The sequence below is a fragment of the Notolabrus celidotus genome, chromosome 13, assembly GCF_009762535.1.
Source record: "Notolabrus celidotus isolate fNotCel1 chromosome 13, fNotCel1.pri, whole genome shotgun sequence".
NCBI lineage: Eukaryota > Metazoa > Chordata > Actinopteri > Labriformes > Labridae > Notolabrus > Notolabrus celidotus.
Window position 1 is genome coordinate 9,428,261 of NC_048284.1, and position 25,031 is coordinate 9,453,291.

A 25,031-nucleotide genomic window follows, 5' to 3' on the forward strand; every position below is an offset into this window, starting at 1 on the left:
TAATTTTCTCATATAAGCTTGATTTTTGGAACAGCATAAGCTTTAATAATTTTAAATAGGCAATATATTACCTAGAAATGTTAAAGCCTCTGTGCTCAGTCCTTGCTTTAATATGTGCTTATTGTTCACCAGAGAGTGATGCGCTTCTATTTCCTTTTTTCTTCTCTCTCCTCTGTTAGCATAATTGCTGGATCCCCTCTGCAGCTCCCATGGATTTATGACTGCAACTGAAATGCTGTTTGTAAAGATAAGTGCTATGGAGGAAAGGAGAAGAGATGGAGGCAAGCTTGTACCTGGAGGTGGCTGAGCGCGGTCCACACTGCATGAAGTAGGGAGACGAAACTGAATCCCTGCAAGGAGCAAGCAACACGTGTTAGGACAGCTGCAGGTATCTAACTTACTAATGCAAACTTATAGTTTCTTATTTTCCATACCTACCACATTAACTCCCAAGAAATATTTTTCTCTTTACTTAATTCAGTTATATATCAGCAAGGGAACGGGAGGGAGAGAAACACAGATATGCTGGATTTACGAGAAAGATTCATAGTAGAAGCATTTTCCTTAATACTTAATGTGCAGAGCTGAATGCACTTACTGTTTTCAGAGGGATGAGTTACATTTACATTTCTACTGTTGCAACTCAAACACTGCTTTAACACATTAAGAACTATTTTCAGGGAAAATGCAGATTCCTGGAAAAACATATCCAGCTTTTACTTTGTTTCTTTCCCAAAATGCAGATGGGCAAATCTCTTCTAACAGTTCTTTAGTAGTCACCTTAACCTGCTGCTGCTGCTGATCTTGACCTGAACCCTCTTTTAAAAGAGATTTTAATCTCATTGAGGCTTCCCTGGTTAAATACATTTAAACAAAATAAAAAGGTAACCTGATTGTAGTGTCTGAGAAATGACATCGTTGTTGTCAGAGATATTTGTACAGATTTTGTTTGTGTTTCCAATTGCACCTGCCAATGTTTTTTAAAAACCTTTTTTTGGCATTAGAAAATCAAAAACAGACTCACAAGAAAAACAAGCAACAAGAGGTGATCCAGATTAGACAAAACTGGAAAACAAAATCAAAACAGTTCTACTGTCTTGAGCAACCATAGAAGCTGACGCTTTGAAGACACATAGTTGTTAGGAAGTTTTACCCATCTGCATTGCCCAAGTATTTTGACATGGATCATGATAAAGAGGTCATTCTATACTTATCAGGCTGGACACAACAGGCAAAATGGCCATGTAACATTTACCATGAGATAACATGCACCATCTGAATCTGAACACATAGGGCTACCATTTATTATATTAAATATACATAAAAGACAATGCAGAAATCATTTAACAAAAATAGGAAGATTAAGTCAAATTTAAAAATTTGGCATTATAAAGCTTAATAGAATCATTCCAATTAACAGTTTTTATTTTAGAGAATTTTTGGGGGCTGGTTTACAAAAAGGAATACTGAAATGTTAAGCTTGGTTTACTTGCAGTACAGTGCGTCTCCTGGGAGAGGCACAAAAACATTGTAATCTTAAGAGCAAAAGGCCAACAAAAAATGTGATGTAGAGACGAACACTCAAAAAAGGACAAAGACAATCATTATGATCAATTGTTAAGAAAGACACTGCACAACTGTAGGAAAATGCCACAGACATGAGCTTGAATTGGAAAATTCCAGTCTCTGTCAGATGGCATTTTTGTACAGCTAACACAAATGATTCTCAAACAATAGGGAAACAAAGAAAATCAGACACTATGTGCCGAGAGACCCAGCCAAAGAACATGTTTTTTTTTAACGAAAGAGCAAGACAGTTTTTTTCTTGTTTTAAAATTTCTGAAGTGCCTCTGATGATGCAACAGTCAGATATACTAAAACCTTTGCATGCTGTACAGCAGCATGTGACATTTCTTAAAGTTTAATCTTCTTACATTTCCATTTTTCAAATTTACTCATCCCATATGGGTATGACTAACTCGCATGTTTATAAAACCAGTTCACTTCTTTTTAAACCCCTTTGTATTAGAGAGTATGAGATTAAGCCATTCTTTAGATGACCTGCAAGTACATGAATGCACTTAAATATGATAATTACATGAAAATGGGAAAAATATTTTAGTTTTCTGATCTTATTCAGAGCTCACCACATGCTAAGATTTCAGATCAATAGATGTATTTATTATATGAAACAAGTGATTTACATGGACTGAATGTAAAGTATGACTTAATCTCATTTTATAACAGTATCGGTTCACAGGGTATTAACCAGACCTTTACGCATGTGCTTTTACAAAAAGCCCCCCTCAAACCTTTTTCCTCCTCTGTGGTCAACACGTAAATTTCAGAAAAGTTCTGATAGCGTCTCCTCTCCGACCGACTCCCTCCATTCGTGCCAAGAGGCTGATCTTGACATTGTTGTAGACTCAGACTGGCAAAGAGGCTGGGTGTGATGCCGTTCTTACTCGGATCAGGGTATATTTTGGCTTTATGACGTGCAATGACTGACGAGCTGCGTACATGAGCATGGGGGCTGAAGATGTAAATGAATGGGAATTCTCTCAGGTCTTGTTGTAACATCGTGTTTTGTTTTACTCCAGACTAATTGTTGAAACTGATTTACCGTAAAATTCGGAGTATATGGCACACTTTTACTTTTAAGCTATACAAAAAGTATTTTGCCTTTTTAAAACACCTGAATAGAGACAGGAAGTGTAGATACAGAATGGGGCATGAGATCCAGCAATGGGTTGTAGCCAGTAGTTGATATTCCAACCACTGTGAGAAGGACTATAGCCTCTGTGTATAGGACCAACCAGCACCCCATTAGACACACTTTTAATACATTTCTTTCATCTAAAAATGGGCTAAGAAGATGGCACTATGCTAGCTAAAGTTTTGTCATGGACATATGCCGTCATGACCACCAGTTCAACTGCCATCACCACCAACTGCATGCAAACTGACAGAGTAGAACAAAATGTATTGTGAATTGCAGTTTGCTGAAATACAGTATATAGCCACATGGACCAGGCTGGCTGAACCACCTCTTAACAGTTTTCCTCCCTTATTAGGGTATAATCATGCATTTAGAGGTAACAGTGGAATTTCAAATTTTGAAACTCCTCAGTATTAGACAAGTGACCAGTAGAGGTGAGTTACATGACTCCTGGCCAATTGGTGGCTGGCAGAGGACCTGCACCTCACAGCTTCCAAAGGTACTCAAGGATAGACACTGCAATGGTAATTAGCAGAATTAAGACTCCATATTTTGAAAAAAAAAATGCTATTAGAAAGAACTACGCTGCTACACTGAGACCGCAGAAGATGGACTTTGCTGAACACAATTAAAATCAACACACACAAAGACAAAGTTTAAACCCCTTTTTCCATCTGACAGACCCCCAAAAACAGGCTGTGTCTGATACATTAGTGCAACATATATTCCAGAATTTACGGTACTATCATTCATAAATAGTTAACTCTAGTCTGAATATTATCGCAATTTAACAATGTTCCGCTCTTTATTTCTTTTTACTGTAGTTCTACTTTGTAAAGTTGCATTAATTTGGCATGTAGCCAGCTTTAATCAACATAGTAGGCTTGACTATTTTCAGGTTCATCACAACATCTCTAGAGTAAAATTAAATGAGGAAAAACAGGATCCAGGTGATTATTTTAGATGTTGTACTGCAAATAACGGGCAAAGGAAATCTTGCTCATGTGCTTAAATAGCTTATTAATAATTTTAGGTTCAAATTAATCTCAATATGACTTTCCCTTCTCAACTACATGGCCGTCATTACTGTTTGCATTTAAGACGTATATTATATCAGAAAAAAGATATTACTTTACTTTATCAAACAGAACACTGTGCTTTCTAAAAGAGCCTCCCGAAAGGGGATTTTTTTCTATTAGAGTTGGTTTAACTGACCCTACAGCTGTAAAGATATTTTCTCAAGCCTAGGATTGAGCTAAGTATGGCACTAGTGGTTTGAAAAGATGGATTTTGTATGGATTGATGAATGGATGAATTAATGAATGGATGGTTTGACATAGGACAACTAGCAGGACTTGAGGGTATGTGTAGGTGAGTATTTCCAGCTGATTTAGCTTGATTTACAACATTTAAAAGGTTGGATTTGTAGCTTTTTTTTTTAAAGAGCTATACAATAAAACGAGCATGTTGGTTATAGGCACATACATATATACATACAGTGGTGATGCCCCCATGGATGCAAGGTGGATTTACCTTTTATGCATGATACATCACAACAAACCAATACAAATCAATGGCCTGAGTATTTCATTTCAACAAAGTCTCTTCTCATTGTCTATGCACCAGTGTTGAAGTGGTGGTCAGCGTCTTAACTGAATCTTACAATTGACCTTCTCTGTTGTTAAAGTGAACAAGTAAGAAAAGTAACACCAAAAGAAAGGGTCTTAAAAACCAAACAAGGTTTGGCCCACTAATATTTAGACTTTAGTTGCTACTTTGATGTAAACTGCTAGCTGCAGCTATTCAGAAATTCACACAAAGTTGCCAAAATTGTGAAAATCCTGGCCTGATTGTGTCACTACAGGACTGGTCATAAATACACCAAAACTTAAGGATCATCTTTAAAGACATGTCTTGACAAATCTTATGTATGTAACTTGTGGACTAAACACAACTCAACTTACTCTATCACCATTATGGGCTCTGGGACCATTTAAGTGACTTTGCTAAATTACAGGAGTGTCAGCTAAATATAAACTTTACAAATAAATATGAACATCTCTGTGAACAAATATTATATACTCAATTCAGGCCTAAAGTTTTATGACATAATGTAAGAGACCACTGTTAGAACAAATAAAAGCTGCCATATAGTACCAAATATCTTGATAGTATAACACCACATAGGGTTTTTGTGTAGACTCCGTGAAAAGTTCAACTTTTCAGTAACTTTGAACATAAAAATAACACTTACTAGGATGATGATATCTGCAACCATGTTCTGACCATGCTCTAATTTTAAATTCAAAATCCTCATCCTAAAGCTTTTTCACTTCAGAAGTTTCGGTGATGGTTTTATCCATCTTTCTCTGCCAAATTATGCTTCCAGTGTCCAGATCACAATTACCAAAAACAATTGACTGTACCACTTATCTGTAAAGACCTCCTTGATACATCAAAAACATGGTTACAGTTTGAGTACGACAATCAGTTTGACATTTAACTAAACGCAGCATTGATTTGCGGTGGTTTGTAGAACAAAGCTGGTATGTCAGTCATAACCTGCCTTGCAGCATGCTAGGCTAGGATATTTGAAACAAAGACACTACTGTGTACTGAATTGACACCCCTCTGTTTGTTTTAAAGAAAATGTATACAATGGTCAAAGCAAGAGGGTGAAACTCTACTAATACCAAAGAATTAGAACGGAACTTAATTTAACTTAATTATAAAACATATTGAATAAAAAAAAAAGAAATAAACAACTTTATGGATTGTGTAAGATAAAGACATCTCATTTAAGTTGTGTTCCAGGTTTGTTATTTTTGTGACTCACTCTGTTGTATTATAGTAGATATTGTACAAAAATGCCAGTGTGCTAACACGAGGCCAACCTGTGGGACAGAGTCTTGTTCTTCAGTTTGTTGAACTCTATCCAATTATAATAGTACATTATCTTGAAAATCCCACTAGTTTCAATATGGAAACAGATGAAAACATTTAAATGTCTTATACATACTAAGTGAGTATAATGGCAGTATCAGTATAGCTTATATCAGTGGAAATGTTTATGAGCAAGACAAAATGTATGAAAAAGTTGTTATAAGAACATATAAAAAAGTATAATAAAGCCGTTCCCTACCAGACCTACCGTACTCTCTACGCCCCCCAGCTAAGCTACGGATGCCTGAAATCGGGGGAAAAAGAAAAGGAAACAAACAAAAACAAAAAGATGATAGCTTAGTAGGAAAGCAATGCATATTGAGAGGGTCAAAGTAAAAGACACTGCCCTGTCCCATGCTGTGTGTGTGTGTGATGTGTCAGACTGGTGTAGGTGTAGATATGTGGACACAAAAATATACTACTGATGCTATTAGTCGCGTTCTTCTTTGGATGCCATTGTAAAGCTATGACCCCCATTTTGAGATTTAAATTACAATAAACATAAACATCATAAGTATTTTAATACATTGTTTTATATCAATTTATGAAAAATACATAAGGCCAATAAAAGTTGTAAATAATAATTCACAAGAAACACCACAATAAGCCCCCAAAAAAACAAAAAAAACAAAGCATCACATACTTTTTTTTTTTCATCCGTTTAACAAAAAAAGCAAAGGCTTACAAATGCAAGCTGAACCATGTTTTTCAAAAAAAGGCTTTATAACTCGACGAAATTTGAATCACTCAACAGTGTAGTCTGAGATCCCTGAAAATTGCAACATGGTTGATGCAAAACAGAGTAGTATGTTTTCTCCAAAAAACCTTGAATAAAATGCAGAAAGAGAACATAGGGGTAGAAAAGGATTTATATTCAAGCAATATGACAGGTTCAGCTGAGATCAGATTCCATCCAAAAACCTTTAGTCCCAGAAGCCAGATGTCACAGAGTTGGCACAGTTGTTGCATCAGATCTCTGGATGACAAAACAATGTAAACAAAAAATTCATAGGGTAATTGACTACATATTTCTGTAACATATTAGATAGACAATTTAGAATCTCTTACAAATAAGTATACACTTCATTTCACAAAATATGATTGCATGGTTAAAAAATAATTTTAGTTACCCTTTTTCTATTTTTTTCTTCAGTCTCTGTTAAATGTACATAATTCATTTGTAAATTAGATTAATATCTGTATTTTTGCTACATTTCAACTTGTCTTAAGGGAAGGTTAAACTCTTTGGGCTGACTGATGAAGTGCTAACAAAAAACACTGTTATAAACGTATTTATACAGTAGCATGGGGGGAGGGGGAGGGGGGTTCCCTGGCTTCAATTATTACCACTTTGAACTTCAATTGGAGTTAACTCAGAAGAATGTCAAGCATTTGTACAGCTTTTCCAATTATATGATCACAGGCTTTGTTTTCTAACTTTGCTGTAGTCAGTTAATAAAATGCCAGTGATTTATACACTGATGATTGTTCTTTTTTTTAAATGAAGTCACAAAGCACACAGATGCTACTACCAAGCAAGAACCTCAACAATCTCACCAACTCTTTGATTCTAGTAAACATGTAACCTGAAATGGGAAAAATGTGGATGAAACTACTGACACACCAGTACAACTTTCAGTGTGGCTTGTGGCTCATGCAAAAAATATTTAAGTAAAATGAAAGAGCCACCGATATTTTTCTCATTCCATTCCTTGCATTGATGACTTGCATGAAGGCTTAATAAAAACACCTAGTATCTATAACCGCAAATATTTAGATAACAGAATAATAAACGGAGAACAAAGGACTTGCATAGAATGAATGAATGTAGATTGGAGACATCGTGATTAGCCAGTCTTCAGCACCTTTAAATTAGTTTTGCATTCCCGAAACAATGGGAAAATATGCGTTAGGAATGCCTCCACATTTATAAGTATCATTCAAAAAGCAAAAGTATGAATACAAGCCTTTCCAAATGTTTTTATTCATATATACTGTATATATATATATATATCTGTATATTAAAATGTTTATAGGCTTAATGTTGTCACAGTCATATGCCTTTCACTGAAATCATTTATGATTTATGCTAACCCAACCTTTGGCTGGTTTGTAATGGAAAAGTATTTTTTATTTTGATTGGATCGATAAAAACAATAAATAAGTTATATGCTTTTAAAATATATCTGTATTGCAAAGAGTGGGTAATGGCAACAATCCGTTTTAATATATTCTTAACTTATTTTTCTTTTTATTCACACCTTGTAACCTGAATTTCTGAGTAGTAGAGTTGCCTAAAACTGCCAGCAAAAACACTCAATAACTTCTGTCTGTAACACACATACAAGATTATCAAGGCAAAAAAAAAAATTAAGCTAGGCATTAATGATCAGGTTTAATGAGTTACCATAAGAGGTGCAGGGGCTGGAGCCATTGCAATAACTCAAAAGGAAATGCCTGCCTTTTTTTTTTTGTGGCTATAACTTTAATTTTGATCTTACCTCTCGTACAACCTTTGTATAAATACCACATTTTCAAAGTGCCACTTGTTCTGCAAGTGTTGTCTTTTGGTCGTGCAAAGGGGGAGGAAGATCCGCTCTCTTTTATAAAGTGAGAGATGATACCTCTCCTTTATTTTAAGTCTTTTTTGAAAGGTTCACATTTCAGTCAGGGGTCTGTTACATACAGGCTTCCCGTGGTCCTGTGCTGCAGTAATCGTCCAAAGACAAGGGCTTTCAAGCTGGGAGATGTTTGTTCTTGGCCTCAGTTCCTTGGGCCAGGGTATTTACTTTGGTACGCCATGTTTGGAGAATGGAGTGAATGAGTGGTGGTTGAAGGGAATGCCAGCGGCTAATCAGCAACTTTAATTTAAACAGACAAAGGAGCAATTAGCTAAATATAGCACATGAGTGGGGGCTCCTACCCATTAAGGTTTGACAGGAGCCCAGCTAAGCCATCACTAGTGAGGCGGTGTTAGTACATTCACTGGTACTATACTGCACCTCAGGGGACATTTCAGAGAGGTAGAGGCCCTCAGCGGCTCTGATTGTCTACTTATAGGGACCAGTGTTTCTCTGTCATCTTTCAGCAGTGATGAACTAACCCAGCATTGGATTCCTCCATTACTAGAGAAATGTGGCATTTATAAAGAGGAAAATGCCAGAACTTATTCAAATCTGAAATTTACCAAAGGAAGTAATCAGACCTTTATCTTTTAAAATATAACGTAATGGATAGATTAGACCCAGAACCTCCAGTCATCACTGCATGAAAAACATTAGGCAAAACACTGGTATGAACTACCAACTTCCATATGAGGTGCACAAACAGACTTATGATGAACATGATGAAAGAAATGATGACAGACCTCGAAGACTTGAAAAAGTGCTGTTTGGTTTACAACCAAAATTACTACTATAAACCCTCTCAGCGCTGTCAGAAATCAGTACGTGTATATCTGCAAACAGTACAAGTATTGAATATAAGTTTCTCTATATACAAAATGGTACATTTATATACATATACAGAGTTTGAAATGAATCAGTTTGTGCAGGAATGAACTGAAGCCAATACATTCGTACTTCACAATCACTGTGAATCAATTACTTTTTTTCCACATTTTTTTTTTTAAGACTTCAAAGTCAGTCGCAAACTATTCATCGTAAACAATTTAAGACAGGGACTTAGTCCACAAAGTCTTGAGACAGTGTCATCCACACAGTATTCTAAAGGATTAGGCCGTACCAAGTTTAATAGGGGTTACTACATGTTTTCGTCAGAACACTCTACTTTTTATTAAAGTATTCCAACAACGTCATTATTCTGTGTTACACTGATCACCACTGACATCTCTTTGCTTGGTTGGAAATTTCTAAAATGCCCATTTCACCTGGAACTGGCTACAAAATGGATGAAGGCCATGACAGAGGAATGCTTAGATTCAAACAACTTAAAACTAAATGATTTAACAATATATTCATAAATTATGTAGTCATCTTTTTATGCATTCATTATAAAACTAGGGTTTATAAAGTTATTCACAGTATTTTATCAGTGTACTCAGGTGCTTAAGAGATTGTTTCTTAATGACAAGAAACTGGAATGAATATGAGCCATTCAATTTCCTTTACAGAAACAGACCAACTTATATGACCCCGCTCAAAATGGCTGATTATTGAGTTGTTTCTTAGAATGACCCGCAGACTTCCAACCATGTATCCTTAAATTGACTTCTGCAAAGGTTGGGTGTTTAAGACAATGGAGGGAACATGATGTTGCTCGTTGGCACTTGAGGATCTGTACATCAGCCACATTCTCTCTCACATTCACATTCTTGTTGCCTCATCAGGTGTAAAACAAACCATTCACTTTTAATCAATGGCTAAGCAAGACACTTGTAAAAAGATTGCTTGAACAACATGTTTAACCTGTTCAAGAGATGACAGACTCTGTGTCTGCATAGAGTAAAGGGACATCTAACATCAACAGGTCTGTTCGTCATGGTCAAAGTCAGGATTTTTCCACTGGCCGCTTCTTTTCATTTGACAGTATGTGAAGAATGAGAATGATTAGAATGACATAGACAGGTATGACATGGGCCCACTTGTGTATTTCCTGCTCCACAGTTCTAGACTGGCGCTTCTGTGGCCACCAGTGTGGCATCCTGTTTCCGGCTGCTTATGGTGCTTTTGCCTTTTGATGATCTCCCACGGGAAGTCCTCTATTGGAAGCGGGCTGGCAGGGCTGCCTGACCCCTCTGGGGTGGTCTCGGGGGTTCCTTCTATGATCTCGATTCGGGGGGGCTCCATCAAATCCATAATGCTGAATGGTGCTGGCTCCGGTTGGCACATCACTGATTTGTCCTGTGTGTTTTGTCGAACAGACCAACTTGAGCCTGCTTGGATGCCTATGGACACTCTGTCATCTGTTTGTGTCATGCTATCGCTGCAGGGCTCCCGGCACAAAGTCCACATGTTGTAGCACTGAGTAAAGTTGAAGAAGTTGCTGTTAAAAGTCTTCAATTCCCCACACACATCTCTACGCAGCTCTGCCAGCTCGTAGCGCATTGCTGAGATTTCATCCTTCCACTGCATGTTGAAGGCAGCCACCATATTGGCAGACTCTTTGAAGGCCTGGATGGCCTGAGGGACTGGCGGCTCAGAGGCTATTGGTGATGCAGAGGGGACCCTGTATGAAGGCGGGGATGCCGGTGGGACAGAAATGGCTGTTACGGTGGAGCTAGTACTGTGCTGGCTGCGAGCAGCAGCAGTCTCTCTCTCTAGCCTCTCCAGCTCCGCATAGGCAGAGGAGCTAGCACCGTCGTCATCCTCTATCATGTCTTCATTTAGTAAAGAGGTCCCATCCACAAGATCATATCCCTCTGGAAAAAGATTTGAATATGCAAACAGAAGGACATTCAAAGTGAAAGGAAAGGAACAGCTGGAGAGTGATTTGTTTTGGTTTCTGCACTAGAATAACATATATCTATGGAAAACATACAGTATGTTGAGTAGTGAGCAATTTAATAAGACGTCAGACCCAATGATCTCCCATTTTGCTATAAGGATTAAGGGTTAAAGGGTTAGGGTGGATGGTAAGAACCCATTATGGACTGGTGTGCAGTTTAACCATGTATACAACTATGTATGTATATATGTATGTATGCAAATATGTATAACTATCAGCTGTGTGTACATATAATAACACATTTGCTGACTACTAACTATGTATGTATGCAAATATGCATGCAACTATGTATAGACCAGAGTTGTATAAAACCAACAGAGTACTGTCATAAAATAACCAAATTATTTATGTGAAGGAACTAACCGTCCGTTTTTTATTATTTTGGCTCCTTTTTGTGGAAATTGAAGTCCAAATTGTCCTTGAAGTAGTTTGGCTTAGATTGACAGGTCCATTTCATGGTGCTTCTTGCCAGAGCTATTTACAGAGTTCAACACTTTTTGTTCTGCAAAACGGGTCTTGGGTACCAAATTCAAAGTAGGACATTAATGTTTTTCATTAAACTCACATACTGTAGGTTTTTCACAATGTTTTTACACTGCCTTCTCAGTCATCTCAAGGCTTCTTTCCATCTTTTCACTGCACAGCACAGCAAAGAGTGGAATTAAATGCAGAATACATCCATATTTTTCAAATCATGAATTCATTTTCTGAGAACCCTTTTCTAAAAAAGTATCAAAATGTTTCTCAGTGACTTGAAATTTGTGCCATTTTGTGCAAAAGAAAAGATGTAAAGGGAGCAGAGGAATCACAACCTAATGGGCCAAGAAGCAGATATGAACCCTATTGAACATATCAGGTCCAAGGTGGCTGATTAGACCATGTAGAGTAAGTAACCTGGTAAGGGGAGGGGTCACCCCCCCTTCAGGGCTGCACCAGGGAGAGGCTGCAATCCCACAGTCAAACACAGCTGACAGACTCATAGACTTTTGCCACAGGTGGCCTTTTTTAAAAGAAGTCAAATTGAATGGGAAAAAAAAAAGGTTCACACATTTATAGCAGACGAATGCTGCTCTCACAGATGATTGGAGACAGTGGCAATGCGACAACATGTAATACTATTTTATGGTTACGATATGAAAACATTCCAAGAAGCTTCTTTTATACATATACACCTACAATGTGGTCGAAACACATTTAAAATAGAGACATGGTTAACAACTCACAAAAGCCAGTATCACATTCAGCCTTGTAATCGATGTTCAGGGGAATCAGAGTTTTAAGAAAAACCAAGGAGTCCGAGGTTTTGTGAGTTGTTTCAAACCAAGTTTGCTACTTATGATAACATAAGATATTTCTAACAACTTAATCTCTATCTATTATTCTTACTGAGAAGGCAGTGCAAAAACACACATATACATAGATATATGTATGCGTGTCAACATTAAAATACCTGCAACAATCATCACTGATGCCTCCAGTTGTTCTTTCCCCCTGGTTATCCTTCAAGAGCTGGATGGTCAAATGGAGAGGGGTTTGCTGCTTGTCTGCCCTATCACAAGGGGCATGATGGGATCCCTTCCCCACTCAAGGGGGGCCACTAGCCTCACATGGGGTTTGGTTTGTTAGCCACTTAACAATTTTATTCTTAAGCGGATACTATCACAAAAACCAAGATTCCAGCAATCTGTGTTTTACTTATTCAAGATAGCCTATGTGCTTCACTTAATAACTTAAGCCCACTATTTCTGAATAACCCTGCAAAGATTAAACTTAAAGGGAGATTATTATACAATACGGCTTAACATGGAGATACTGTTTTCCTAGTCACCATCTAGGGAACCCTTATTCTACATTGCTAAAGCCTTATCGTACATGTTATAGTTAATGCATCATGCCAATGTTAAAAAAATACAGCTTTACAACATTTTTTACAGTCAACTGTTTTCGTCCATATAGAGATGATAGATTTGGAGCAGAGCTAAATGAATAGAGTTCAGCAATTAAGACAGTGGGATTGGAGAACACTCCTGTATCCTCAGTGCTTCAGTCACATCGAAGAAATCGTAGATGGAAACCCAACTGAAGGTGAAGGGATTCCAAAAACAAATGTCCAGATTGCACAAGAAAACAAAAGCCCACAAAATGAATAAAAGTGCAATTGTCTCCAATATTAAATTGACAGTGTACAAGAGTACAAAACAACAAAAATCCAGGTCATAAAATTTCAAAATGCATGTTAATAAAAAATGGTTTCAATAGGGTTCATAGCTTTACTCTTGCATGTAAAACACCAAATGAACTTAGTGAGGGAGTAACTGCAAATACTCTGCTTGCACAAAGAACCTAAAATGCTAATTTTAGGGATATATTGATCGCACTGTGTTGCACAAAACCATGAATGTCGTATATTTTGTGATAAAGAGGCAGCATTTAATACAAACTATGCAAAAGTTAGAAACATGCTACTTCCCAAAAATCATTTTCCAAACATGTCGACTTTGTGATCAACGTCATATCGGTAAAAAAAGATATGAATAGCTTTATAAATCGAATATGACCCGTAAAATTTGTCTTGGAGGTTCCACAATAAACTGGACATGCAATTCATGAGGTTGCTGCTCTAAAGCTTTGTGCAACACAATACAACAATACTCCGTGTTATACTGTTTAAACTTGGTGAGTACGTCCTCAGTGGACAGTTCCTTTGTGCAACCAGCACGTGTGTGTATGCAGGTGTTCTGGTCTTTAGAGGTTGTTGACTTACCTTTAATTGTTATCAAGACTTTATTTCTTTTATGAGGTCAATTACAAAGTCAGTGTCATATGCTAATGTATTAGTTCAACAGAGCAGGGAAAGGACAGGTGGAAGGTTTTTTTCTGTTGCATCCTTGCAACACAAATAAGGCAACAACCTACCACCACCACCCTAACCCTGGTCCGTTTTTGATCTTAACCCCTCCCTAAGTAATTCATACGCTTGGCACATCACATATATAACATCACAGTATAACATGCTTAGGGTAGGACCTGATCCTGTTAAGGCATGCTTTGTAATGTGGCTGTGCTGCGATGCATTTCTGTGTACAGTGAATATTTGTTGTAGTCTGGGTGTTACTGTGACCCTCCCACCCTTGCCTTAGTGTACAGCTTTGCACCACCACAAGTGACCAACCAGAAGCTTGGCTAATGATGCATGACTCGTGCAAAGTAACACACAAACCAATCCATCCAAACAATCGGAGTGTGCAGAGGCAAAAACAAACACACGCACATCATAGCCTCTGAGGGAAATAACTAGAATCATTCAGCCCGGCATCTCTCAAGCTCAAGGGTTCCCCACTGTACATATGTAGGTATGTCAAGTTTGTGCGCATGTATAGGATGTATGAGGATATGTAGCCTAAGCCCTCTCTCATTTAGGGGGGGGATTGTTTTACCTGTTGTGGATCTGAGAGTTGAAGTGACAGTGGAGGATGTCATTGAAGGCAAGCAGTCGTCATCTTGGGAATAACCAGCCTGAATAGCACGGAGGTAACTGTGGCTTCGAGTGCGGAACGAACCAGGCAGGTCCAAAGCCTCCATGGCCTGGGATTCTAGTTCACTAAAAACGGACTCGCAAACTGACTCAAACTGGCCATTGATCTCAGTCTCACTCACCTGAGAGACAAAAACAGGAATAGCAGTCCTTAATTTTTCCTCTTCCTTTCTCTTTCTCACTTTGATTCTTCCCCTTTGCACAGCAAATATGAAGGAGTGTTAGCATAAGGACATGCCACTGTCAATTCCGACCTTAAACTGAATAAATGTCAAGATCAAATGAAAAAAAAGGCAGAAGACAACAAATAATCAGAAAATTATTCATTTGATGTTATAAAACATTTCATTCACCATATATGATAGAGAAAAGATGTTCTACACTGTATACTCTATGTACATGGAATATACTAAAAAGAAATACACTTCTTTTATCCTCATACTTAGAAGTCTTGTTGAACTATTTGAAAACTTCTAGCTGGCACAATAAAATCATTTATGTCAAGATCATGCAATACAATCCTCAACTATATAAGGTAAGCTATACATCTTTATTCTACAATGAATCATGTTCTCTCCTGCCCTTTCCTCACAAACTTTCAAATTATCATTTCCTGAGTTATGCAACAAACAGAGCTGAGTGTCACTCTTATTTAAGACCTCTTTTTACTCCTCCATATGGAGGCCTTAGGACTGTCTCACAAATCTCCTTATCAATCACATCTTGAGCCCTGAAGGAGGTCCAAAACAGACCTGAACAGCTGATCCAATCGTACAGATTCATAGTAGAGTATGACAAACAGAACCTAAAAAAAGGTTGGTGTGTTATGTTAGGTTAGACAATAAGTTGCTGTTTCTCAAGCTCTTATCTAAGTTTCATAACATGACTAGAGTTAGACACAACTTTGCCAAATTTTATACAAAAAACTGCCACTTTTTGGCATTTTAGCTTGTTCATTCATTTGCTTACTTAAACAACAGGAAAACAAAAAACTGTGGCCTAAGAAAATCTGTTTACAGACCCTGATGGGAAACTATTATGTATGTTTCATGAGGATGTACTTCTCAGTTATGTATTTGTTACGTCTTTATGGCATAAAACCTCTTAAAAAATTAAACTGTCTAGTATTGACACTGATTCAGAGGTTGGTAATAATTTCAAGACTATTCAATATAGCTGTTTACCTGTGACTGCTATGGGGCCAAGTCCACTTAACACTCAGCTGACAACCTCCAATATAGACACCTATTTCATCTCTGTAGTTCCCTAGTGTAAGCTGCTACATACTAAAAACGGCACAATACAAGCTTTTCTACATGTTTCAGGTGTTTTTTCTTGGTGCGATGCATGAGTGTGAGACTCACCTGGCTGACGCAGCTAGCCTGACTGAGCTGACTGAGGGTGCTGACGGCGCGCATGTAGCTCTGGTTGCGAGACCGAAAGGGCGGGGGATGAACGGTGGCAGGGTCCAGCGTGACACTTGGGTGGGGCCGCATTTCTCTGGTTTGCAAGTGGTAGCCCTGGCTGAACAAGGACAGGGGATGGGGATAGATACCACATTTCAAAAGCAACACATGGAACAGCGCTGATTGATGATGAACTTACTTCTTCATCTGGGCATGGTGTGTCTTTTGTGTAGTGCAATCTATGACTGAGTAGAAGCACCCAAAATCAATATCAGTCACATGAGTCCAACACAGCCAACATATAGCTTATGGTCAAGAACCAAGTCTACTCTGATAAAATAGTAAGACTTCCATCCCAAAACTATGGACAGCATGGTAACAGCTTCCCTCCGGCTTTAAGAATGAGAGCTAAAAGCAGCAAGAACAACAGATCTTACACTGGCTAAAACACAAAACAACATGCTGATTTGTTTGTGGACGAAAGCCAAAGTGATCAGAACCTCTCTGAGACAACACTAACAAAAATAGCCCAGAGTGCTAAGTGGAAGTATGGATGACAGATTCATGATACCTCCCTAGGTTTAAAGCATTTGGCTATTTCTGAAAGCTACACTGCCGGAAAAAAAGTCCCTGAGACAAAAATATTAAGTAAAAATGAGCCAAGAGAAAATTAACTTCATGGCAAGGTCGAGCAATGTTTTGTGATTATCATTCTCTGAGTCACAAATACACTTGCTGGAATATTAGGTAATTACTACTATAATTTCACCACAGAAATTATGAGGATATGATTTCAGAACAACTCAAAACTCCCTTAATAAAATCTTCTATTCCTTTTTCTCACTTTTCACTATGCTATAATGAAGTACAGATTGACACAAGAGGAGTTGTAAGGTGTAAGGTGTTGGTAATTTTAACAGTTTATGTAGAAAAACATAGCTTTTTATTCTACAGTTTTTAAAAAATGGCCTGTATTTAAGGAAAACAGAATCCATTGATCTACAACCCCAATTATTTCATATTCTGTATGTCATATAAACTGATAACTATTACTATACATCAACACTTACCACATTATTCATATCAACAAGCGTAAAGTATGCATTAACTCTACACACTACCACCTAAATACTGACTGTAACCAGGACTTCCACCACATCCGTGTCCAGTCTGTCTCCCAGCTCCGTGCTCTCTGATCCGTCAACACCTACCGGTTGCAATTTGCAGAACGAAGCACAGAGCAGGACCACCGGACAGCTGGAGTCATGTGACCGAGGTTTCCCGCGGTAATTACTGCATCAGTGAATATCCGACTCCTCTCCTCCTCCTTATTGACTTTATCATCCTCTGAAAACCTCTGACTTCTTGACTCCAGGCCTGGCTCCGCTCATCATGACGGTTTGTTATTGGAGTTAAGTGAGAAACGATCTGGTGATAACACAGAGGGCCTGATCTACTAAGATCCCAAATAATGAGCTCTAATTTGCGTGTGCAAATAATAATTTTGCACGTGCTATTTCTGGGCGTGTTGCGGATGATCTACTAAGACTGCGTGCGCAAATGATAACGAGTGCAAAAGTGGTGCGGACCGCCCTATTTTACGAGGATTTTGAGTGTGCTATCGGCTGTCACCATGGAGAGTTTGAGAGAGCAGAGTGGCCTTAAGCGATAAATGAAGTTTGAAGCCATGGAGTTGGAGGTTTTTGTGGAGGAGGGAAATAAACACATCGATGAACTCCAGCAGAGACATCTCAGCGTTAGAAACGCGATTTGGGAGGCCATCTGTGAAAAGGTGAATGCTGTGAGAATAAACAGAAGATCTGCCAATGAAATAAACGCATCTACTCTACTCCAAAACGCAATCAGTGTTTTGATGGAGTTTAGAGAACGATTTGATGAGGCTTAGTCTGCCACTCTTGCTCTAGAAAAGTTAGGCGTCACTTGGATGAAGATAGTCGCCTCACTGTCCCAGGGAGCAACTTTCGGGTGAACGTTTTTAATGCCTGATATCATCATCCAGCAACTGTCCCAAAGATTCACCAGCTTAAATGGAACTGGGAACATGTTTGAGTCAATTCCCCCCAACACACTGCTGCAAGCACGAGATGAGGAGATACGCAGAGCTGCCTGGCGCAAGCACGAGATGAGGAGTTACGCAGAGCTGCCTGGCGCAGCTCAGTGAGCGATCATTCTCCAAGTTAAAACTAACTAAAAACCCCTTGATGAGCATGATGGGACAGGATAGATTGAGTGGACATGTCATGTTATCTATTGAGAATGACAGATCAAAGAAAATGGACATACGGTGCATCGTGGACAAGTCCGCGGAGCTTAAGGCTCTTCCAAACAGTGGTGAGTAGGCCGAGTACTTCATATTGTTTTTTTTGTTTGTATGTGAACATGTGGGCCGCTGTGCCAATTTGACTCAACTTTATATTTGTTGATACAGTAACCTACTGTGCTCTCATTATATGAAAAAGTTAAAGTGGGTGTCAGAATGATGTGGTCGCTATCCGTGGTGCTGAACTGCTTTGAATTTGTGTTTTATTATTATTATTATTATTATTATTATTATTATTATTATTATTTTGTTCTCTTGGTTTGATTTACTAAAACATTTAGTAATGCTTGTAAGCCCAGCTTTTGTGGGCATGTTGTAAAGCGATGTTATGATGAGCTTTACAGTGACCGCAGCCATGTGTGCGTAAAGCTGTGCCAGTTTGCACCTGCCTTTCAAACGTGCTAAATATAGACGCAAATACAGCGCGTGCTATCTGCTTCAGGTTTGATAAATCACATTGCGTGTGCTAAATGATAACATTTGCATCTCCTCCTCCCAGTATTTTGCGGGTCCTGATAATCTACATGTATTCTGCATATTCATGAAGGCAAACATGCTAAATGATTTGCGAGTGCTATTTTGCTCATTTGAAAGACGCAATCCCACGTGCTCCTGGTTAGTACATCAGCTTTGCGCGTGCTATCAAGTTTGCACATATTTTTATACACGCAAACCTTTAGTAGATCGGGCCCAGAGTGTTTTATTCTGAAAATGATCAGGGTGTTTTAAAAAAAAATTTGTGCCTGACTTCCTGTCCCGCTCAAGCTTCTCTGTTGGGATTTATGCGTTGTGCTTCAGTGGAAGTTAACACTTTGACTAAAATAGAAACCTACAGGTTGCTGTATTGGATCGGAGACGGACCGGACACAGATCCTGTGGAATTTAACCATGAATGTGATAGACCTCTTTAAAAAAACTTTCAACAAAGGGTTCTTATAAGAACCTCCTTGAACACAGGAGTTAATGTAAGCCACATATTAATGCTCAACACTTTGCTGTAATACTGATCAAACACATCTTGCCTAACTCAATGTACCCCCATCCATGCATATGATTCCCCTTTCCTGTTATCCTATCTCTCTTGACTCTTCTGCTACAAACCTGTCAAAACACCACAATATGGTGAGGCACATTTCCTGCGTAAGATGCTGAGCAGATATTGGAAGAAGCAGACGAAAAAGGTCACAAACACAAACCACAGAGCAGTACTTAACCTGACCTCATGTAACATCATGGATCAAACGCAGAGTCAGCATTGCAAAGTTAGTAATGTGGTTATCAAGCAGGCCGACGAGGAAGAACAGGCAGCATAATGTAATTCTTCAAGCATGTAAAAAATGATGTCAGGAAAAGGAACAAAACTTTTGCCCCCATGTTGTTGCCAAGCAACTTCATTCAGAATCGCCAAATACTGTAAAACAGTTTCCAATCTCCAAGGGACAGCTGAGCAAAAAGCAGCATCAGCAAACCAAAGCTTAACTCGGGTACATGAAGACAATGCAGTGAGCCAGTGTTAGATTGTTCAGATTTACAGAAGCAAGAAAGGCCGAGCTGTGAGTGAAAGAGATTTTACCAATCATTTTGACTGCTCTTCATTCAACCTATTGTTTTAATGATCAAATATAAAAAATGTAACTGTTCCAGAGATGCTTCCAGTAGCACGTAGTTAGCAACTACATCTTCTCTTTAATCGTATGCGAAGGCTCAGAAAATGTCAATGTCGCCCACAAGATTCCAGCTGTATTGAAGCGTGAATAGTCCAGCACTTGCATGACAGCTCCCTCATTGTAATGATGTGAGTTTGTGTGCATGGGTAAATTGTGCTGCATTGTGGATCTGGTTTGGTAAGGGATGGTTAGGCTTATGCACCAATTACACTACTTTACATTGTCAACGGAGCTGACACTCCAATTACTGCCCCCTAAGAGTTGCAAAGACACGCAATCTGTGTCATGATCAAAGTTCCAGCATTCAAGAATCAGAAAGCCGGTAACAAATTGTTCCTTTTGTATCCCCTTAAGCACAATCCTACAGTCTAATACTTAGTGGTGGCTTCATACAGCATATTTCTGTAATGCTCTGTGCATCTTTTTGTCTTGTTTTTGGCATATCCTTAGAGCCTCCATTGATCCTTTAATGGCTTCTTTAAATGAATATGGATTAACTGAGATCAGTAAACAGCTTTGGCATGGACTGGATGAACCAGGCAGCCAGGCTTACCTTTGGGAGTCTAAATGGGGTCTCTGCATGGCTGATTTGAGGACAAGAGCATCGGGTCGTATGGACTTCTGTGGGGACATCTTAGGGCTGCTCTCAGAGTCACCACTTTCATCATCCACCTCTCCCATTGCTTTGACATAGCTACTGCTACGCATCCGCCGACAAGGTATCTCATCGTCCTTCTCACCTGGATATCCACTCCACTCATCCTGGGGAACCTGTGGATGATGACAACACTATTGAATTTTGCATACACACTTACAAACATAAGGTAATGATACTCTTGAACATTGACTGTTTGCTTAAGCAAGTAGGGTGTAGTATTTTCTTTAGATACAAATGTTGGTCTAGTTATAAGAACCGTTTCATTATAATCTACAGAGTCAGACCAAATAAACCTTTTTGACTAACTTGGCTAGTGCATGGATACACCAGGGATATTACTTTCAAGCACAGTGAGGCCCAATTAACCATAGGGTACGAAATTGCTATCAAAGAAGTGATTAGACTTGCTCTGAACAGAAAATTAAGCTGCTTCACATTTATGTTTTCAAGCTCCACCTTTATTAATTTAGTAGAGACAGCACAACGTTTCATTCTCCTTACCTACCAGAGGGAGAAAACACTAAGTGCTTAAACACTAAGAAATAACTTAACCTGCCCAAATAGTCTACGTACATGTAAAAAAAAAAAAGATTATTTTAGTCACCTATGTCTACCAGAGAGAAAACTAAACATTGTTGGACTTCTAGGTTCTGTTCTCTACCTTGTTTTCTCCGATGAAACACCAGAATATGATAATAACTATGACATTTCTGATAATTTGATGAAATTACCGGGTGAAATCGTCTATTATTCTCACAGTGATCAAAACCAGGCTTTGCATGACAAAAAAAAAATCACTCCATGGCACATCTGTTTTGCTAAACAGTCTGTTTTTGAAAAAAGTGTTAACCAGCACCAGGTCCAGGTGCTGCTCATTACAGAAACCAACTTGCCAAACTGAATGCTTGTTTTCAGTGTCCATCTGACTCATTATCTATGACTGCTGTAGGGTCAGATGCAGGCAGGTGACACATAGACGTTGCATGCACAGTGGTTATTCACTCTGCTCTGGGGTTTTTTTTCCAAATAATGGAAAAATTAGTACCTTGCAAGTTTTTCCTCTTGAATAAAGCAGCAAAAAGTTGCAGTTTGAGCTGTTTGAGTTGATTTGCTTGACATTGCACATCTTGGTGTGTGTATATTGCATCTAATTTTAATTGTATGCACACATTGAAATGGTGATACAATACAATTTATTGTGCAGATGTTATACAAAGCCAATTTAGAGTGATGGATTGTTTTTCCTTCAGTGTGGTTGGGACTTAAATCAGCTCTGTTTCTAGACCAAGCTGCAACAGGAGCAGAACTGAACAGTACAATGAGAGTCTAAAAAGTAGAGGAAGCTCATTGCTGGAAAGTGTTTACATTAAAGCTGCAAATGTAAAACAATTTAATGTTACCAATTTGAATTCTCATATGCTTCATTTTTAAAATGAAAAATACATTTTTGTTCAGCTTCTCTTAAATTAATTCAAACATACATTTCGATACAAGAGCCATGACACAGTCAGACTTTGGAATAAATCTACGTTTGTTCCCTGTTATTTCTGTCCCCTGAAACTGACCAAGGAAGCTGCTTTAACGTGCGCTGTCCGTGGTACTGAACGGTTCAAATACACTCTGTCTCTCTCCATGGTGCTGATTCTGAAACATTTAAGCAGTTTGCTGTTTCTGAAGTTCAAACTTATCCAGAGGTTCAAAACTCCACTGCAGAAGATTATAATTCAGAGGATTAATACCACTTTTTTTAAACGTTGAAATGTCTAAAATGAAATTTTTGCCTATAAGTGGCAAGTCTTAAATATGGTGTTTCTGGTGTTTCTGGTAAGCAGGCACATCTCCATTTCCTTATGGATATTAAGTAACTCTGTAGTTAATTGCGAGCCAAACAGGTGTGAAAATTATATTTGGTAAGCATTTGGGTACGCTGACTGGTGTCTGTCGTGGCTTTATAGACAAACCAATGAGGAAGCACAAGATCAGGCATTCAATCGAATAATACATATGTGCTACATGCTTAAATGCAAAAGTCAAGATCAAAATTATCTGTTCATCTCATGATATAGAGTTTGATCAATAGATGAAGAATGATTTTTATCTTTTTCATATCTTACTTGTTTCAAAATGCCTGAAAGTGTTTGCTGTGTTTGAACCAAGAAATTTGAAGCCAATGCAGAACATAGACTGTAAATAAAAATGGACAGCATTGCTCCGCCTCTTCCCGATTTACGGTTCTGAAGCCAAAAAATCCCCCTCCTGGGCGCCGCCATTGTGCAGCCAGAGCCTGTGAAGCCACTGTAACAACGTCCGCCCTACAGCGTAACGTCACAAGACGCTGTGTATCCTTTGAAGTTTCACTCCACGGCGGCTGTGAAGCAAAGGAAACCCAGAAGTGACACCCCGTTTTTTAAACTCTAATAACTAACGAAAAAAAAAACTTTTCAGGAAAAAGAGGCCTTGGACACAAAACAGTCAAATACTAACTACATATCACCACAGCATACGGATGTGAGAAACATTCGTACGACGTGTATTTATTTTTTAAAGTTTGACTGCTCCCCCATTCAAATGAATGGGGGAGACAGATTTTTTTTACCTATACTGCAGCCAGCCACCAGGGGGCAGTCACACTGCTGAAAGCCTCACCACCAGCCACCGGAACTTCTCCCTTGATGCAGAAGTGTTTAAAACTGCAGATTCTAGAGTGTCTGCTTGAGGCTTGCTCTGGAAGTACCGGAAACCACATACACACCAATTCATTAAAGCTGAAGTTTACAGCAGAAATAAACATGTTTACAGCCTGGTACAAAAGATGAGTGTAGACTGGATAGCTCATTTCTCGATTGGCACACACTGTACAGGGGATGATTTTTTTTGGGCTTCAAAACAGCGCCTCAGAAAGCGATGGATGACGTCACGGATACTACGTCTATTATTTATACAGTCCATGTTTTGAATGAGTGTGTTTGATTAATTGATTGATTAAACCACTAATTTTAAACCTCTTAAAGGCAAAGGAGAGCCAGTGCTGGACCTTTTGTGTAGCAGTGTGGAACATGACAGTGACTAAAGCCAGCCCCAGTTCATCAAAGCTCCTATATCTGCTGTTCTAAACACCTTTTGTCAGCTCGGTCTTTCTCTGTATAAATCCTATGCTGCTCAAAAAGCAGTGGGCTCTACATTTCCAGCAGCAGCAACAGAGTTTGTCTGGAATAAACACAAGAATTGGCTGGATGTATGTGGGGGAGTGTACGGCTCTTTCCCTTCTGTATTATTTTACAAGTGGGTGGTTATAATAAGGAGCTCTGCATCCTGTGAAGGATTTGGTCATGTAGTGTGGATTTGATTAACACTCAAAGAAAAATGTATTATGCTTTTTGGACTTTTGAGGCTTCTGTAGTATAAGTGCATTTTTGTATAATTGTGTGGGTGTCAACCTTACAAACAGGTTTTAATGCACAGTCCAATCATTTTGATAGAAGTTCAAACATAGTTTCTATAACACCAAAATGAAAGCAGGTTTGTAAAAAGAAAACTACATTTAATCATGAAAAATTATTTCTTACTGTAAACATTTTAGACACAATAAACACCTTACAGGTACAGTATGATTTTTAAAGTGATAAAACTTTACTCAAATTCACTACAGCATAAGTTTTTCAGTTGAGCTGATTGTGGTATGTCAGCATTAGTGCAACTATAATGTAAAAATCCTCCATCTGCTCCCCTTTCATTAATTTTAAAAGAGCACATGTTTAGGGTTTGAAAGAAAATGAATGAGTAAGTACCGGGAGAGATTCATCAGCACATTTCTAGAGAGAGCTCAAATACTACTTTACATCTGCAGGGTCATCAATCTAGTTAAATGTGCAGCGTAAAACAACCTTTGATGAGCACACTCATACTGCATATCAAAATATGGGCTGACTTAATTGAAGTTGTTGTGGAAAAAGACTGCTTCACACTCATGGTGATTGACAACTTAGTGTGTTTCATGCCTATTGCCTACACACGAAAGGCTGCCAATCATACCCTTGAGGCAAAGAAGCTCACAGCCATTAATTACAGAGCATCACAGCTAGTGATGTTAAGAGGTTTACAATAAGGTTTGACTGAGAGTAGGGGTGTAGCGGTTATATGTATTTTTTCCGAGAGATGACGCGATAGTCGCTCAATGAGTGTATCCGGTGATCTATTTTTTATTTCCTGCTCCTCACTGACACAAACATCGATTTTCACAAGTAACCACTGTTTGAGCTCATAGCACAAAACTGATCACAGGTATAAAAATAATTA

At 38.5% G+C, this 25,031-nt stretch overlaps 1 protein-coding gene and 1 long non-coding RNA gene across 2 annotated transcripts in view; one reads left to right on the forward strand and one right to left on the reverse strand.

The window, feature by feature from the left end:
* LOC117823648 (disks large-associated protein 2-like) overlaps window positions 1–25,031 on the reverse strand; it is a 141,683-nt gene that overhangs the window by 22,150 nt on the left and 94,502 nt on the right. Inside the window, exons 3-7 of the mRNA XM_034698874.1 lie at window positions 20,631–20,848; window positions 16,028–16,187; window positions 14,566–14,785; window positions 5,862–5,906; window positions 294–350 (exon numbers count right to left, since the gene is read on the reverse strand). Coding sequence (XP_034554765.1) covers window positions 294–350; window positions 5,862–5,906; window positions 14,566–14,785; window positions 16,028–16,187; window positions 20,631–20,848 — 700 coding nt within the window. The remainder of the gene's footprint in view (window positions 1–293; window positions 351–5,861; window positions 5,907–14,565; window positions 14,786–16,027; window positions 16,188–20,630; window positions 20,849–25,031) is intronic.
* The window catches only part of LOC117823649, a 113,643-nt gene that overhangs the window by 2,493 nt on the left and 86,119 nt on the right, over window positions 1–25,031 (forward strand). Inside the window, exon 2 of the long non-coding RNA XR_004633447.1 lies at window positions 180–388. This is a non-coding gene — a long non-coding RNA (uncharacterized LOC117823649). The remainder of the gene's footprint in view (window positions 1–179; window positions 389–25,031) is intronic.